Raw genomic sequence first — 15844 nt, forward strand, 5'->3', positions numbered from 1 at the left:
AGATTCCCCAGTCTTCCTTTTGTTGTTAATTAATTTATAGAAGCAATTTTATTATCCTTAAAGGCTGTAGCTAGGTTGAGCTCTAGCTGTGCTTTAGCTCTCCTAATTTTCTCCCTGCATAGCTTCACAACATCTTTATAGTTCCCATGAGAGACCTGTCCCCTCTTCCAAAGACCATAGACTCTCCTTTTGTTCTTGAGGTACAGCCAAAGGTCCCTATTCAGCCAGGCTGGACACCTTCCCTGCTGACTCATTTTTCAGTACACAGGGACAGCCTACACCTGTGCCTTTAAGACTTCCTCTTGAAGTATGCCCAACCTTCCTGGATTCCTATATCCTTCAGAGTGGCCTCCAAAGGGACTTCGTCCATCAGTCTCATGAACAGGCCAAAGTTTGCCTTCTGAAGTTCAATGTGGCAGTTTTACTAATCCCTCTCCTTGTTTCCCCAAGGATAGAGAACTCGATCATCTCATGATTACTGAGCCCTAGATGTTCTCCAGCCTTTACTTCCCCCATATGTTCTTCCCTGTTCACAAGAAGCAGGTCCAGGAGGGCACCTTCCCTGGTTGGCTCCCTCACCAGTTGTGTCAAGAAATTATCCTCCACACTCTCCAGGAACCTCCAGGACTGTTGTCTCCCTGCTGTATTTTATTTCCAGAAGAGATCTGGGAAGTTGAGGTCTCCCACATGAACAAGGGGAAGCAATTGTGAAGCTTCTCTCAACTGCTTGTAAAAAATTCATCTAACTCTTTATCCTGGTTGAGTGGTCTATAACAGATTCCCACCAGGATATCACTCTTCATAGAATAGAATCATAGAATCAACCAGGTTGGAAGAGACCTCCAAGATCATCCAGTCCAACCTATTACTCAGCCCTATCCAATCAATCCATGGTACTAAGTGCCTCATCTAGTCTTTTCTTGAAGATCTCCAGGGACAGCAACTCCACCACCTCCCTGGGCAGCCCATTCCAATGGCCAATCACTCTCTCTATGAAGAACTTCTTCCTAACATCCAGCCTGAACCTCCCCTGGCACAACTTGAGACTATGTCCCCTCATTCCCAGTTGCTTGGGAGAACAGATCGATCCCCACCTGGCTACAACCTCCCTTCAGGTGCTGTAGACAGCAATAAGGTCTCCCCTGAGCCTCCTCTTCTCCAGACTAAACAACCCCAGCTCCCTCAGCCTCTCCTAACAGGGCTTGTGTTCCAGGCCCCTCGCCAGTTTCATCGCCCTTCTCTGGACACGTTCCAGTACCTCAACATCTCTCTTGAATTGAGGGCCCCAGAACTAGACACAGTACTCAAGGTGTGGCCTGACCAGTGCTGAGTATGGGGGAAGAATAACCTCCCTTGTCCCTCTGGCCACACTATTCCTGATACAGGCCAGGATGCCACTGGCTCTCCTGGGCACACTGCTGGCTCACATTCAGCCTACTATCTACTGGCACCCCCAGGTCCCTTTCTGCCTGCTCTCCAGCCATTCTGACCCCAGCCTATAGCGCTGCTCGGGGTTGTTGTGGCCAAAGTGCAGAACCCTGAAGTTAGCCTTGTTAAATCTCATCCCATTGGCCTCTGCCCTCCCATCCACTCTTGCTGGCCTTACTCCTGATTCTTACCCATAAGGACTCAACCCTATCATCACCTTCATGCTTCAAGACCCACAATTCATCATTTTTCTTACTTTTCATGACTTACACTTTGTACCCTGTCTTCTTCAGACTAACACTTCTGCATTGCACTTCTTTTATTTAAGTGATACAGGAATTTCTTCATTACAAGTGATTGCTTCTGTCAGCATTTTTTCATATGCTTCACTGAGTGTTATAGGAGAAGCAAAACTTAAGTTTGTGAAGTCTTTTAGAAATGAGTGTTATGTCTGCAAGCTCTCCTTTTTTTCTCTGCATAGGCATGCAGTATGCTTAATAAAGCTCCATAAATCCTGAAGTATTTCTAGACATTTGATACAGTGTTGGCTTTTGCTAGATGTTAGAGAGAATTTCAGTAACACAGCATTAGGAAAAGTTAAGCCCTGTAAAGGTACATACATGCTTACAGAAATGCACATCTCCTTTTTTTGAAGGGGTAAGGAGGAACACAGGGCAGAAGGAGAATATACATGATCAAATGTTCATAGCTAGGAGTCTGCCTTTCCCAGACCAGGGCATAGACATGTTTTCAAATATGTACTACTATTACCTGTCTATGTTTCAAACAATGTAAAAAGTTACTAATTCTTTTCTGTTAAATAAGGGATATAGTATAGCAATAGAAGTATTCTTATTATTTCATCCAGAATTTGTAAAAGCTGTTTAAGACACATATTTTTGTATCAGTTAGATATTTTCAACATGTAGTATTTATTTCCTTGGAAATAGCTCCATTAGTCAATGGGAAAAGGACATAAGCAGAAATAATTGCAAACAATAAAGGTCAGAGTTCTGCTCAAGATGTATGGTTTCCCTAAATAATTCAAAGGTCAAATGTATTTACAAGTCTGTAACTTAATGTTATATTTTTTATCTTATGAAGAATGGTGATTAAACTAGAAGAGAGACAGCATTTAAGGATACTGTCCCAGCATCTAAGAAGTGTTACATATTCAAATCAAAAGCTCTGTTTTCTTTAATTAAAAGCAAAGCAAAGCATAAGGACTGGTAATGAGTTACAGAACCCTTTGAAACTACGCCAATAGCCTGGTAATGAGATTAAATAATTCATTATTAAAGGGATGAGTTAATTCTATTTACATTCATTATTTGCCTCAATAGGCTACCCAAAGGTGGGGGACAGGATATTGTTTAGATCAAAAAGTTACAAGGCAGTTTCCCACTTCACTGATTTCAGACTAAACAAAAAGGTCACTTGTCCTCCATGGTAGGAACCTCAGCACTGTGCGCTTCCATCACAAACAAAAGTCACTCGTTTCAAGTAGAGGGAACTTGGCTCAGTGAATGCTCTCTAATACAGCCTCAGAATTAAAATTACTGCAAAATAAGGTTTAAAAACTAAGTATACCCAAGTTCTAGAAAGCAGAGACACCTAAATTATGGCACACTGAGGAAATGACAGGAATTAAAACAGAGTATATTACCTTGCACCATCTGGCAGTTTTCTATCAAAGGAAGTGCTGCGAGGAATGGCTGTCTGAGCCTGCTGGAGAAGCTGCTGGCACTGCAGTCTGTCAGATGTTCCTAGGATTGGAGAGGCACGAGAGAGAGGCTGCCCAGCGGGAGTCGGCACCCGATGCCAAGTGGTATTCCTTCTGAAAGGGGTTTTATACTCACATGGGGTGCCTTCACTGTCAAGTTTGTATTCCACCATGGGTATACGACAAAGTTCTGAACAACCCCTGTGGAAAATAACAATGCTGATCAGTCTCACTGTTGCGAACAGAAAAAGACATCTCGCATTCTACAGTCAGAAGCACATACACAGTTTTCTTCTAGGTGCCCAAAGGTGTTCATACAACCCTTTGAATGTTTCAAAACTATAATGCTAATAATTTCAAAAGAAAAGATTTGCTCTCATGCTCCTTTAAAAAGGAGAAAATACCATGCTCTTATATAGTAATCTCCAGCTTGTATTTTACCTAATAAAAAGTAGTAGAAACAAAGCATTCAGAAGTCAGAAAGCATCAACTTCTAAAATCCCTGTAGTTTGTTTAGATTTCATAAATACTAATGATTTCTTAGTGCAAAAGTGTGCATAGCCAAAATAACATGACAGGTTTGTTGCTTTGCAGCAAATTACACTTTTCTTAGTAGTACTGAGAACTCCTTTAGAATCCCGCCTTGTCCTCACCAAGTGACAGTGAATATATGCTCTGATGAAAATGATTAGGTGGCATCTAAATATTTTTCTATTTGTTTTCCACATGTACTTTCTAATTTCTCTCTTCCCATGGGTCCCTATGCCTGGAAGAGAAATGGGGAAGTGGAAGGAGGAGACAAATCTGCCTTACAACCTCCGCTCGAAGCTTACAGTGTGGTTAAATACTAACAGTATTTCCAGGAGTTTAAACTCAGGATAACGTATTGACAGTTTGCCTAATGACAAAGAAGTTAGTTGATGGCAGTTGCACACCTGCTTTAAACCAGCACTAGTTATGATTATATTCTCACGTATCTTCATTTTTTGTCTGATATGCAATGTGTACTAAATTAACATCTATAAAGAAAACATCCTCAGTAATTCCAATGCAATAAATCAAGTTTAAGGGCAAAATAGGGAAAATTTTCTTCTCTGTCTCATTTACTACTCTACCCCTTGAGCTGAGTCTTGATCAACCTCTGTTTTTGTTGAAAACTCAATAAACTTCCAACTATGGTAAAATTACCTAGCAAAACTGTAATAAGGAGTGTGTAAAGTGTTTAATCTTAATCCTGAAAAATGTTCTGACACAAATGGATGGCTTAATACAAATGTGCAGTTCAAATAAATCACATAGATTCTCATACACTAAATTACTGTACCCCAAAGCTTCTGAACTGAACATCAAACCAGCATTTTTTTTTTAATTGTCAGTGTTCTGGAAAGAATACTTTAAAAGAAAGAAAAAAAAAAGGGTATTATAAAAATGCTAACTACATTACTCAAGGTTGATGAAGAGAAGATACATGTGCATCTGTAGCAGTTACATTCTAGGTACTCTCTATGTGCCCAGTCTGATCGAGGCAAATCCTTTAGGCACAGAATTTTGTGGTAGCAAACAAGCAGACTGTTTATCCTATAGCACTAAATCCTAAATCTCAGACCCTGATGGCACTCAAATATATGAAAAAGGTAAAAAAAAAGACTTATAAAATAGAAAGGATAAAGTACTAAGAATGGAGATTTGTAGCCTATGTAGGACAGAAGACAGCATGAAGATGAGCTGAAAAGGGGTCACTACAATGTTGCAGAACTCAGTAGAGAACTCAAAATTTCTCTTTTTTCAAGTTTATTCCTTGATCAGAAATATCAGTATTGAAGGCACTATTAAAATTCAGCATGTGTAAACTGCTGACAAATCATAGCTGAACATGCTGAAAGCATCAGAGAATTTCACAATAATGATTTTCTGATTTTAGCTTCCCTGTAGAGGTAAGACTACTTCAACAATCTCCTCCCATAGACAAGGAATGGAGCTAGAGGGAAACCAATCCCACTGTCTGTATCATTGATAAATATATTAAACAGCACAGGTCCCAGTACAGACCCCTGAGGGACACCACTTGTCACAACTCTCCATATGGATCATCCAACCAATTCCTTATCCACTGAACAGTTCACCCATCAAATCCATCTCTTCAACTTGGCAAGTAGGATGTTGTGGGGGACCATGTCAAGGGCCTTGCAGAAGTCCAGACAGATCATATCCAGAAGTTGTCCCTTATCCACTGACAGTCACTCTATCATAGAAGGCCACGAGGTTACTCAGGCAGGACCTGCCCCTAGTAAAGCCATGCTGGCTTTCCTGAATCATCTCCCTGTCCACCATGTGCCTCAGCATGGCATCTAGGAGTATCTGTTCCATGATCTTCCCAGCCACAGAGGTGAGGCTGACAGGTTGGTAGTTCCCAGGGTTCCCTTTTCTACCCTTTTTAAAAATGGGTGTGATGTTTCCTTTCTTCCAGTCTCCTGACTGCCATGACTTTTTAAATACCATGGAAAGTGGCTTGGCAACTACATCAGCTACTTCCTTCAGGACTCTGGGATGTATTTCATCAGGTCCCATGGACTTGTAAATCTTCGGGTTCCTTAGATGATCACACACCCTCTTTGCTTAGAGTGGGAGGGACTTTGTCATCTTGGTCTCCAACTTGTGGGCCATCAAACACAAGAGCCAGTGAAGACTGAGGTAAAAAAGTTTTAGAGAATCTCAGCCTTGTTGATACAAGTTCCCCACTGCTGCTCATCTGGGGGGGTTATGCTTTCTTTAACCTCCCCTTTCTGGTTAATGTACCTGTAGAAACCTTTCTTATTTTTCTTTACACCCCTTGCCAAGTTCAGTTCCAGCTGCGCCTTGGCCCTCCTGACCTTGTCCCTACACAGACAGGCAACGTCCCTATCTTCCCAGGATGCCTGTCCCTCCTTCCCTTTCCTGTGTAGCCCCATCTTGCCTTTTAGTTTGACCAGCAAGTCATGGTGGTCTCTTGCCCTCCTTGTCCAATTTCCTACATGTGAGTATATACACAGCAAGTTATCTACTATGTAAAATTTCTTTGCTAATTGTGGTGGGTTGAAATACCCCTGCAACATAAAGTTGCCAGACCTGCTCAGTTGAAAGCAAATGAAGCTGTATTTACAAATGAAGCAAAACTACAATCTAAGATATGAATACCATGAATATGTACAAAACATGCAATATTTACATATATTTACAATTTATAAACAACACAAGAAACCCCCTGGACAAAACCAGAGGGTTACCAACAGCTTCCCCCTCTTCCTCCCCCCTGTACAAGGGACAAGAGGAGAGCAGAGAGTCGCTTGTTAGTACTTAGCCACAACAAAGAAATGCTGCCAAGGTCAGCAAGCCAGCAGAAGTAGTTGTTTGTATCTGCCAGAGCACAGGAAGCCAAAAAGAGAGATGGTTAGTTTACCAAAATAACTTCATATTGGTTTTCAGACCAGTGGGATTGCTTAGGCCTTATCATTATTTTCCTTTTGGATCCAATGGTGATCTATTTACATTCTACTACTTTCTGTTCAAGATCTGTGGAAAATTTCCCATGCACAGCCTTAAACTGCCACACTGACCCAGACATAAGTAGGCAATATACTAAGTTTCAAAACGGCAAAACCATCTGGTTCTCTTGATTTTTTCAATCATGTTAAATAATAGAGAGAAGAGAGGGAAAAAGTCTGCAATTCATATTTACATATCTCCATAGAGACAATCAGAGCGTTGCCTTGCCTTTTTTTTCCCCTGCTTGACTTTAACAGCTGTTAAAAAGTACAGTAATTCTGACTAAAGAAAGCTAAGCATTTATACCATTGTCTTTAATGTTGGATACAAGGGATCAACAAGCAATATGACTTCCAATTAATTTCATTGCATTTTCTTAGTGCTAGTTCTTTTAGTTACCTCTTTGAAAACATCATGATCTAGTTTTCAGCCTTCTTAAGTTAGTAACAGGGCTGGTAATTAAAAGCTTTGGTATATCCAAATTCTACTTTTACAACCAAAAGTTCAGTTTCAGGTTTTTCTGCTTTAACTTGCCTCAAGTGTTGTTAGTGTGGCAGACAGCAATTCTAGATCTGACTTCTTTCACCCGCAGAAGAAGATTTTAACTCCTCCACACAGTAAACCCTTTAACTTTATAGAAACATTTTTCCAAAGCAACTGGGATTATTTAGTCTTGAGAAGAGGATGAGGGGAGACATCATTGCTCTCTACAACTACCTGAAAGGCAGATGTACTGAAGTGGGGGTCAGTCTCTTCTCCCTAGTATCAAGTGACAGAACAATAAGAAACAGCCTGAAATTGTGCCACGGAAGCTTAGATTGGATATTAGGGGAAATTTCTTTGCTAAAAGAGTGGTCAGACATTGGAATAGGCTGCCCAGGGAGGTGGTGGAGTTACCACTCTTGAAGGTGTTCAAGAAACATGTGGACATAGCACTTCAGGACATGGTTTAATGGCCATGGTGGTGACAGATTGACAGCTGGACTCAGTGATCTTTGAGGTTGTGACAGTTTTAGGCTGTGCCTTTAAGGAAAGGACAGCTACTGAATACTCTAGCTGAATGTTTTGGTGTAAAAAGGAAAAGATAATTCTAAACTAATTTCATTGGTAGATTAGTAGGAATGTAACTTTAAGGATTTTAGTTTCAGTTCAGGCTGTTCAGCTTTTTCTGTGCTGCGCATTTGCCTTCTTTCTTCTGTTCTTGGCGGTGCTGACCTTGAACTAATGAGATAAGAAACTAACTCTTTTTTTCCCCTTAACATCTGCTTTGAACTAACAGAATTTCCCTTAATATCCATTTTCTCTCTTTAATCCCTTTTGGAAAAAGGGAGGAAGGGGGAAAAGGGGTTTGCGGGGGAACCCTCCTCTGGAGGGAGTTTTCTGTGTTATGTTCTTTCCTGTATGTTTTTGTATATACTGTAAATACTGTCTATTTTGTATATATTCATTGCATTTCATTCTGCTTGTAAAAATACAGCCTTTTCCATTTGCTTCTCCTATTGAGTTAGCTGTGGTTTGTGTGTGTGTGGAGAATTGAACTTTCTCACTACCACAGAGGTCTTTTCCAACAAATCACCATTCCATGATTGTATACTCTGCTCTACAAACATAATCGTCTAATGATCGTGATTGCTTAAGAACAAGCATCAGGACTGGAAAATACAGAAAGTAATGACACTGATTTAATTTGTATCAAAGTTTGGAAATTTCAAGAGAATAAAACAACCTCAAATGAAATGTAGCAGTACTCAAAAATGGCTCACAGCCAGTTTCAGTCATGAGAATTCAACTGTGAGAACTCACTTCAAAATTTGATCCCAGTGAGGAGCCAGTGCTAATAAGCAACCTAAAGAGAAAGTCCTCATTTCTACATATTCCTAAAACCCAGCAGAAAAAGCTAAGTAGAAACTACTCTTTGAAGGAGTGGAAATCAGGTGATTATCTCAGTAAATGAAATACAGGCATTAATAAAATGATATGTGGGGATTTTTCATGAAATTATGAAAATTTTTATTGCTGTTAAAATTATCTTTATGCTCTTGTAAATGTCAGCATTTAATGCAACTGATTCCTGTAGAAATAAAGATTAATCTATTTTTGTATCTATGCATTGGGGACAAAAATTTTGCAGCTAAACTTAAAACCCTAGATTATATAGTATTTAAAGTAAACATGTTTTAGAATTTAAATCAGAATTAGTTCTGTTCAACGATCTTACATTTCACTTCAGCAAGGTCCAAGTTCCTTTTCTGATGTCTATATGAGTGAGAAGGGTTAACAGACAGCATCTGTCACTCATTTATTAGCCAGCCCAGCCCTAACCCTTGCCAATATCTACCTTGAGAAAAAAGGCTGAAATACACTGGGGGGAGGGGGAACCCACCAAAAAAAACCAAACCCCCACTCAACTGCCAAATGATCACACATTCTGTATGATGAGTCATATTTTTAAGGCTCAACCTCAAATTTGCTGCTCAATATACACTGGAGACTGAACTACAATTTCTTGGAAGAAAATGTCTAAAACCAGCTGTTAAATAGGACCAGCAATAACTGGAGCATACATTTGAAGCTTTCTCCTGCTTCTGAACCAACATTCAAGACACATGCAGTGTGTTGATCAAGGATTGATGGACCCTGTATGTCTGTTTTGAGTGTTGATAATTATTAGAGCTACTGTCAGCACAGAAGCTCTCTCCTGATACATTAGCACACTTTCCTTAAGTGCTGCTCACAGATATGGTTGGAAATCACTCATAGAGACTTGATTCTACCCTATATAGCCACACATGGATCCTCCTATGACAGTGACATTTCTCATTAAATGACGATGAAGTGTGTTCCAGGTCTCCAGATACTCCTGTTTTACTTCCAAAATGACTGCCTGTAAATTTCTGGGTAAGGCTGATACCAGAGTACAAGACAGACCTGTACATACATTGGTGCAAGCCTGGCAAAGGACCACAAAAATGATTAATGGATCTGCAAATCTGAAACACAAAAAGAAGTTGAGATTGCTGGGACTGTTCAGCCTGGGAGAAAGAAGGCTTCAGAGGCATCTTACTGATGTGTATAAATGCCTGTTGGTGATGGGGAGAAAAGATCAAGGCTATTTAGAGTTGTATCCAATAAAAGTGGAGACGAGATGAACAAACTGAAATACAGGAAATTCCATTTAAGCATAAAACATTTGTTGCAGTAAGTGCAGTTGAACACCAGAACTCAAGCTGGGGAGTCTCCATCATTGGAGACATTCAAAACCCAATGAACATGTCCCTGATCAATCTGCTCTAGCTGACCTTGCTTTGAGCGATGGAATTGGACTCAACAATTTTGAGAGGCCCCTTTCAACCTCTACTATTCTGTTTCTACGATTCTGCAAGATAAGACATTGCAGATGGCTAAAACAAGCAACTGAAGAGACAAGGAGCCATACTTGCTCAAGTTGTAGCTATTAAGTAGCTGTCATAGACCATCTTCTTTCTCCAAACCTCTGGTGATTTAAGCCTTACTGCTGCCTTCTCATTCCCTCACTCATTCATGTGTTTTACAAACAATGTCATAGGTCATGCTTGTCACCTGAAATGCTCAGTCTTGTCACCTGATATCTATACTGCTCTCTGTCTGCTCTGTTTAGATTATAAATACCAAGAAAGGCACGCTCAAAACTCTCTGGATATCAGATCCCTTTCAAGTTGGGTAATCAAAATCATTAATCGTATTTTGTGAATATGAAAGGGAAAATGAGGAGCTTTCTATTTCAATGACAAATTGATATTTGAAAGAAAGAGGATTTCTTTTCAGATTAGAGAAATGAAACTGAAAAGAACCTAAACATAAACGCTTTGGTGGGTTTGTATTTTAGAACAGAAACATCATTTTCCTAGTAATTACTCATGCAGTATTAAAAACACAAAAAAATTACAAACAAGAACAGCTTTTGCAGGTTTTTCCCAGTTTGGTGGCACTCACTTAAAACAACTCCTACTTATACACTGAGTGCCATGTTTCACATTGATTTGGGGATTTAACATTTTACTTCTAAAAATATATCAAAGAATATATAAACAGTTCATGTAGTATGTATGTTTCCACCAGGGCCCATAAAACACATATTTTTACCTTCCCCATAATAGGATCAGCTCATTAGGCTACTATTCTGTAAACAGCTTGGAAATGTATACCAAACAAATCAGTGAAAATTCATATCCAGAAGCAGATGGTGAGAATAGCAAAGCTAAGCAAAGAGAGGCTTAATTGCAAATTCTATCCATCTAAGCAAAACAGTGGTATTCACAGTCATTTTCTTCAGAAAGGAATGCACTGTATCAACATGCAGGTTGAGGCAGGGGAGGGCACTTCTGTGTCATTCATCAGGCCAATGAGTACTTGGAGAATTTCCACCAATTAAACAGTATTCGTGTACAGTTGGCACCAACTTCATAGTGCTGCATGCTACATAAAATTTTATGGCTTGTTGTCTTGCCAAAAGCAACACATCTAATGTTTTTTCTGTTAAATTAAAAATCAATACGAGATTTAAAGTTGGCCTTCTACTAGAAGACAAGTAATTCAATTTACTCTGGTACAGTCCTCATTCAGAATGAGCCAAATTAACAGTGCATAGACACGGTATGTGAGAAACAACACCGTATTATTCTAAAGTTCTGATTTGTTTCCTCCTACTTCTCTATCAGATTTGAAAATTAAGAGAAAAATATTTTGTCACCAAAAAAGAACACTGAGAAAAGAAAACTGCTTTTAATCCCAGAAACCAATGGTACCGTACTTGTATTAATATTTAATAGTTTTTGCTGAGTGTGTGAGCATTCATTTCATACTTCTTATTATTTAACATGACTAAATTAGGTATCTGTAGAAAGTGAGGAGAACTCCATGTGAGGAGGGACTTGATACCATGTGGCTACAACCTAGCATTTCACTACTTTTTGCTAAAATTTCCATGAAAGACCAAAAAAAAAAAAAGTTATCTTTTTTCAATACACAGGAGTCAGAGAAACATCACAAACAGAGAAGGTGCAGTTTCACAGAAGGATTAGCAATTTTCAAGTTTAGTATTAAAACTCTCCTCTGGAGAGCTCAGTTGTAAAGCCACAGTAAAGTTTACTTCTTACTCAAAACCATATAAAAGCACATTTCCCGTTAAAATTCTTAAAGGATCCTATTTAGTCTTCTATTACAAGCCAACAGGGGTTTGGGGGAAAAGATTGCTTTAAGCATCTCAATAACATTACCACCAAGCATGAGAGACAGTATCCATTTCCTCCAATAAAAGAGCTATTGTTTATGCAGTAGCAAGGAAAACAAACAAACAAAACAAACAAAAACAACAACAACCCAAAAGTCCCCACTCAACAATATCACATTGAGAACTGTTGGTCATTACCTTCTAGGTGCTCCATCCTCGTGTGGTTGAATAATCACCACTTTTACTGTCACTGATGTACGTAAAAGGTCAATCATTTGTTCATGAGTCAAAGTTGCCACAGCCACTTTACAGATCTCAACCAGGCGGCTCCCTTGCCGTAGACCTGCCTTCCAGGCAAAACCAAAGGGCTCCACATCTGCCACTATTCCTTCAAAGTTTACATGGAATCCAAGTTGGCCCAAACCGTTCCTCCGAAGGGTCATTTCTGTGGTTTCACATCCTCTTGTCACTATCTGAAGAAGTACCAGATTGTTACACTATTATCCAGACACTCTCTTCTTTGGACACTTTAATAGATGTCTTGTCAAACACTATAAAGCCATGTACGGCTTGACATTACATACATTTAATGTACATTTGTGGTTGAATGAGCTGTTAAAGACTGGAGAAAGATCTTGCAAGGATCTGCCAAGTGTCTACAGACAAGTCTTTATGATTATGACACAGTTAGAGAATATTGCAGAGTGAATGCACCAGCATCCATTGTATGGATTTCCCCAACTCAGTTCCCTGAAAATGTCTTCAAGTTAGTTAACTATTCAGAAGTTAAAAGACAAGGAAGATAAACGTTCCTGCCAAAGACTCATCTATTCTCAGTGGAATGGATTCCAGCAGACCAAGTCCTCCACAAGCTATCCCCTAAAAGGTGACACCACATGTTACACAGTAATGTAACACAGAAAAAGAGTGCTGCTCTACTTCAAAATAGGCCATTCTGCTCACTTGATTGCTGCCTCATGGAACACCTGGCTGTGCATGAATTAAGAGCCAGCTTCTCTGAATGCATTTAATCCAGATTAAATTAAAAGATTAGAGATCATTTCAAAGTCCCATAAAAACAGATATTTTTTTTTCAGTATACAGATTTCTAAGCAAATTTTCTCCATTCAGACTCTTGTCTAAAGATCCATTCAACATTTTCATATAATTGTATCACTCTGCCATTCTCTGTTATCATAAAGCTCAGAACCACTCCATTTTCTGCCTTCAAGCACAGCCTGCCAAGCTCATCTACAGTTTGACAAAGATACCCTCTCAGTCTTCTTTTCTCCAAGCTAAACAACCTCAAGTCTCTCAGCCTCTCCTCATAAGGTAAGTGCTCCAGGCCTCCATTGGTCTCTTTCCAGTAATTTCCTGTCTTTCTCAAACTAGGGAGCCCATAACTGGACACAATACTCCAGATGTGGCCTTACTAGGGCAGAGTGGATGGAAAGGAGAACCTCTCCTGACCATCTAGTCACACTCTTTTTAATGTATCACAAGATACCATTGGCCTTCTTGGTAGCACTAGTGGCTCATGGTGGCCAGAAGTCAGTTCGAGTTCTTTGGAACAGATACCTGAAGCCAATATTCAGTTTAACTTGGCACTAACTGATGCTAATTTTTTCAGTCTTAGTTTGTCATTATTTAACTCCAAATCTGACCATTATAAAGATGAAGCATTCAAGTCAATATATACAATAATTTCATTTGTGGTTTTTAATTGTTAAATTTTAAAGATCTGTGCTCAGCAGCTGGGATATTTCCATACCTTGTAGAACTCAGTAATGAAAACTGCAAAAGAAATTGTTGGCACTGCTGACAACAGAAGTTTTCACTAGAACTTTGAATCCTGTTTTCACCTGTGTTAGCCAATTTAAATTGTTAGCAACACTCAATTTATATTGTTAGCAACACTTAATAGAAGTGAACTACATGCAAACTATTTTTCAGAACCTTTCCTGTCTAAATAAAGAGAAACCAAAGATTATAATGGAAAGGATAGTAGAACACTTGCCAGAAGAGTTTAAGGACAGTCCATTGAAAGATTAATTGCACTACGGAAGAAAAAGGTTATCATTTAGAATCAGAATCATTTGCACTATTCTTTTCTGCTACCATTCACATGAGTGGTTATAAAAAGTCAAAGTGAGTGTATTTTACCATTTACATTAGAATTTTGTATATTTTTTTAATTAAGGAATACTTCTTCCTAAAAATGTGCAATTTGAGAAAAGGCTACAGCATGAGAAGACAAAAAAGCTTAACTTTTCCATCCTGATTTCAATATTGAAATTATCAATGGCCACGGGCAAGTCTACCAGATTATTTGTATCCGCTTCCTCATCCCTGAAAATGGGTTGGTAACACTTATATGCTGTTGTGACAATTATTGTTTGTAATGCTCCCTGAAGAATGAAAACACTCCCAAAGTATAAACATAGGGCAGTTTAAATTCTACCCTAAAGGAAATGTATACAAGCAATTCATCATAAAAAAATTGGCATTCCAGTTTAGAAGCATACTTACTTCAAGTCTTTGAACAATTTCTCTTATGTCCTCGGTACAATTATCTGCTGCAGACAGAAGAATACATTCTCCTCTTTCATAGAATATTTTTATGCTCATTAGTCCAGATGTCCATCCAATAACATCTCTGCAGGAGCAGTTAAATACAACATTTTTGGATTCCTTTTCAATCAACATGATAAATTCATTGGAAATTCCAAGGAGACATTCAATGTCAGCAGACTGGCCAAAATCTCGTGCAGTAACATTCCACATAATTGCTCCAACACTGAATAGATGTGCATCTTTCCTTGGTTTCACTTTTTCTTTTTTTTTTGCCCCTAAAGTAATAAAGCTAAATTTTGCTGAAGTATCCACCGTAGCTGTGGTAACAAAGTTTTCTGCTAGATCTTTCAAGTATTCTTGACGTGTCCTTGTGGCCATGGCTCGAAATTTTTCAGACTTATGTGCAGCATTTTCGGCATTAATAACTTTGGCTAACAGGAAGTCCCTAAAGACTGCCGATTTGGGGAAAGTGACTCCTTTGGGAATGGGTGGACCAAATGGAGGTACATCCTTTGACCGTGAAACACCGACACTGGAAATGGAAAGAAAAAAATACAATATTTAATTCCTAAAAAAAGTTAAAAAAAACCCCAACAAACAAATCAGTTGATAAGCAGAAATGTGATTTATGCAGTCCATTTACACAGCTGAGTTTAGCTTTGACGTGTCAATTTTTAGACATTTTAGACATACCAAACAGATTGAATTGTCTGTTCTAAAATCCCATTTATCTTTTAAATATGTAAAGCCCATTATAATGTATCTCAAAAAAAAAAATCAAGATGATATCTTACAGTACCACAGCCTCCCTTCTTTAATGGAATAAATACAAAAATGCTTTGAGACACACAAATGAGCAAGAAATTTTTTTAAATACTTTTCTGTGTAAGTCTGGCTATCATTTTCAGCTGCCACTCAGTTATATGATTTTAAAACTAAGAAATATACAATCAGGAAGAGAATTTATTTTAATTCTCAGACATTTTGTTACAATTAAGTGTGAAGACAAAGAAAAGGCGTGATGTTGAGTGTGTCTATAAGAGGAGCATTCTGCACCTGTTTAAAGTTGTACTTTCATTTCATTTCAAACAATTAAATAACATTTATACATGCTAAACTTGTACCATTATGCTCCAAGTCCTTATCATTAATTTCACAATTCCCAATCAGTTCAGAAGTATGTTTCCACTTTAGTTACCTTGCTCATATTCATGATGCAGTAACCAAAATATGAGCGTTAAGGTCATCTGAAATTTGAGATGTTATTATACATTCTTTAAGTCCTCATTCATGTGCTCAAAAGGCCATGACTCATCCTACTTGTATTCTCATAGTCAGGGATTTACACAGGTAAATAGCCTTCTGAAATAGTTCATTTTAAATCACTT

General features: G+C 38.7%; 1 protein-coding gene across 2 annotated transcripts in view; it reads right to left on the reverse strand.

Annotated features, from left to right (window-relative positions):
• Positions 1-15844, reverse strand: part of SIPA1L2 (signal induced proliferation associated 1 like 2) — a 74029-nt gene that overhangs the window by 36693 nt on the left and 21492 nt on the right. For both annotated transcript variants that reach the window (XM_054162259.1, XM_054162258.1), the window contains 3 exons: positions 14412-14988; positions 12081-12355; positions 3095-3352 (listed from right to left, as the gene is read on the reverse strand). In XM_054162259.1, coding sequence (XP_054018234.1) covers positions 3095-3352; positions 12081-12355; positions 14412-14988 — 1110 coding nt within the window. The remainder of the gene's footprint in view (positions 1-3094; positions 3353-12080; positions 12356-14411; positions 14989-15844) is intronic.

This window comes from Dryobates pubescens, chromosome 6, assembly GCF_014839835.1.
Source record: "Dryobates pubescens isolate bDryPub1 chromosome 6, bDryPub1.pri, whole genome shotgun sequence".
Taxonomy (NCBI): Eukaryota; Metazoa; Chordata; class Aves; order Piciformes; family Picidae; genus Dryobates; species Dryobates pubescens.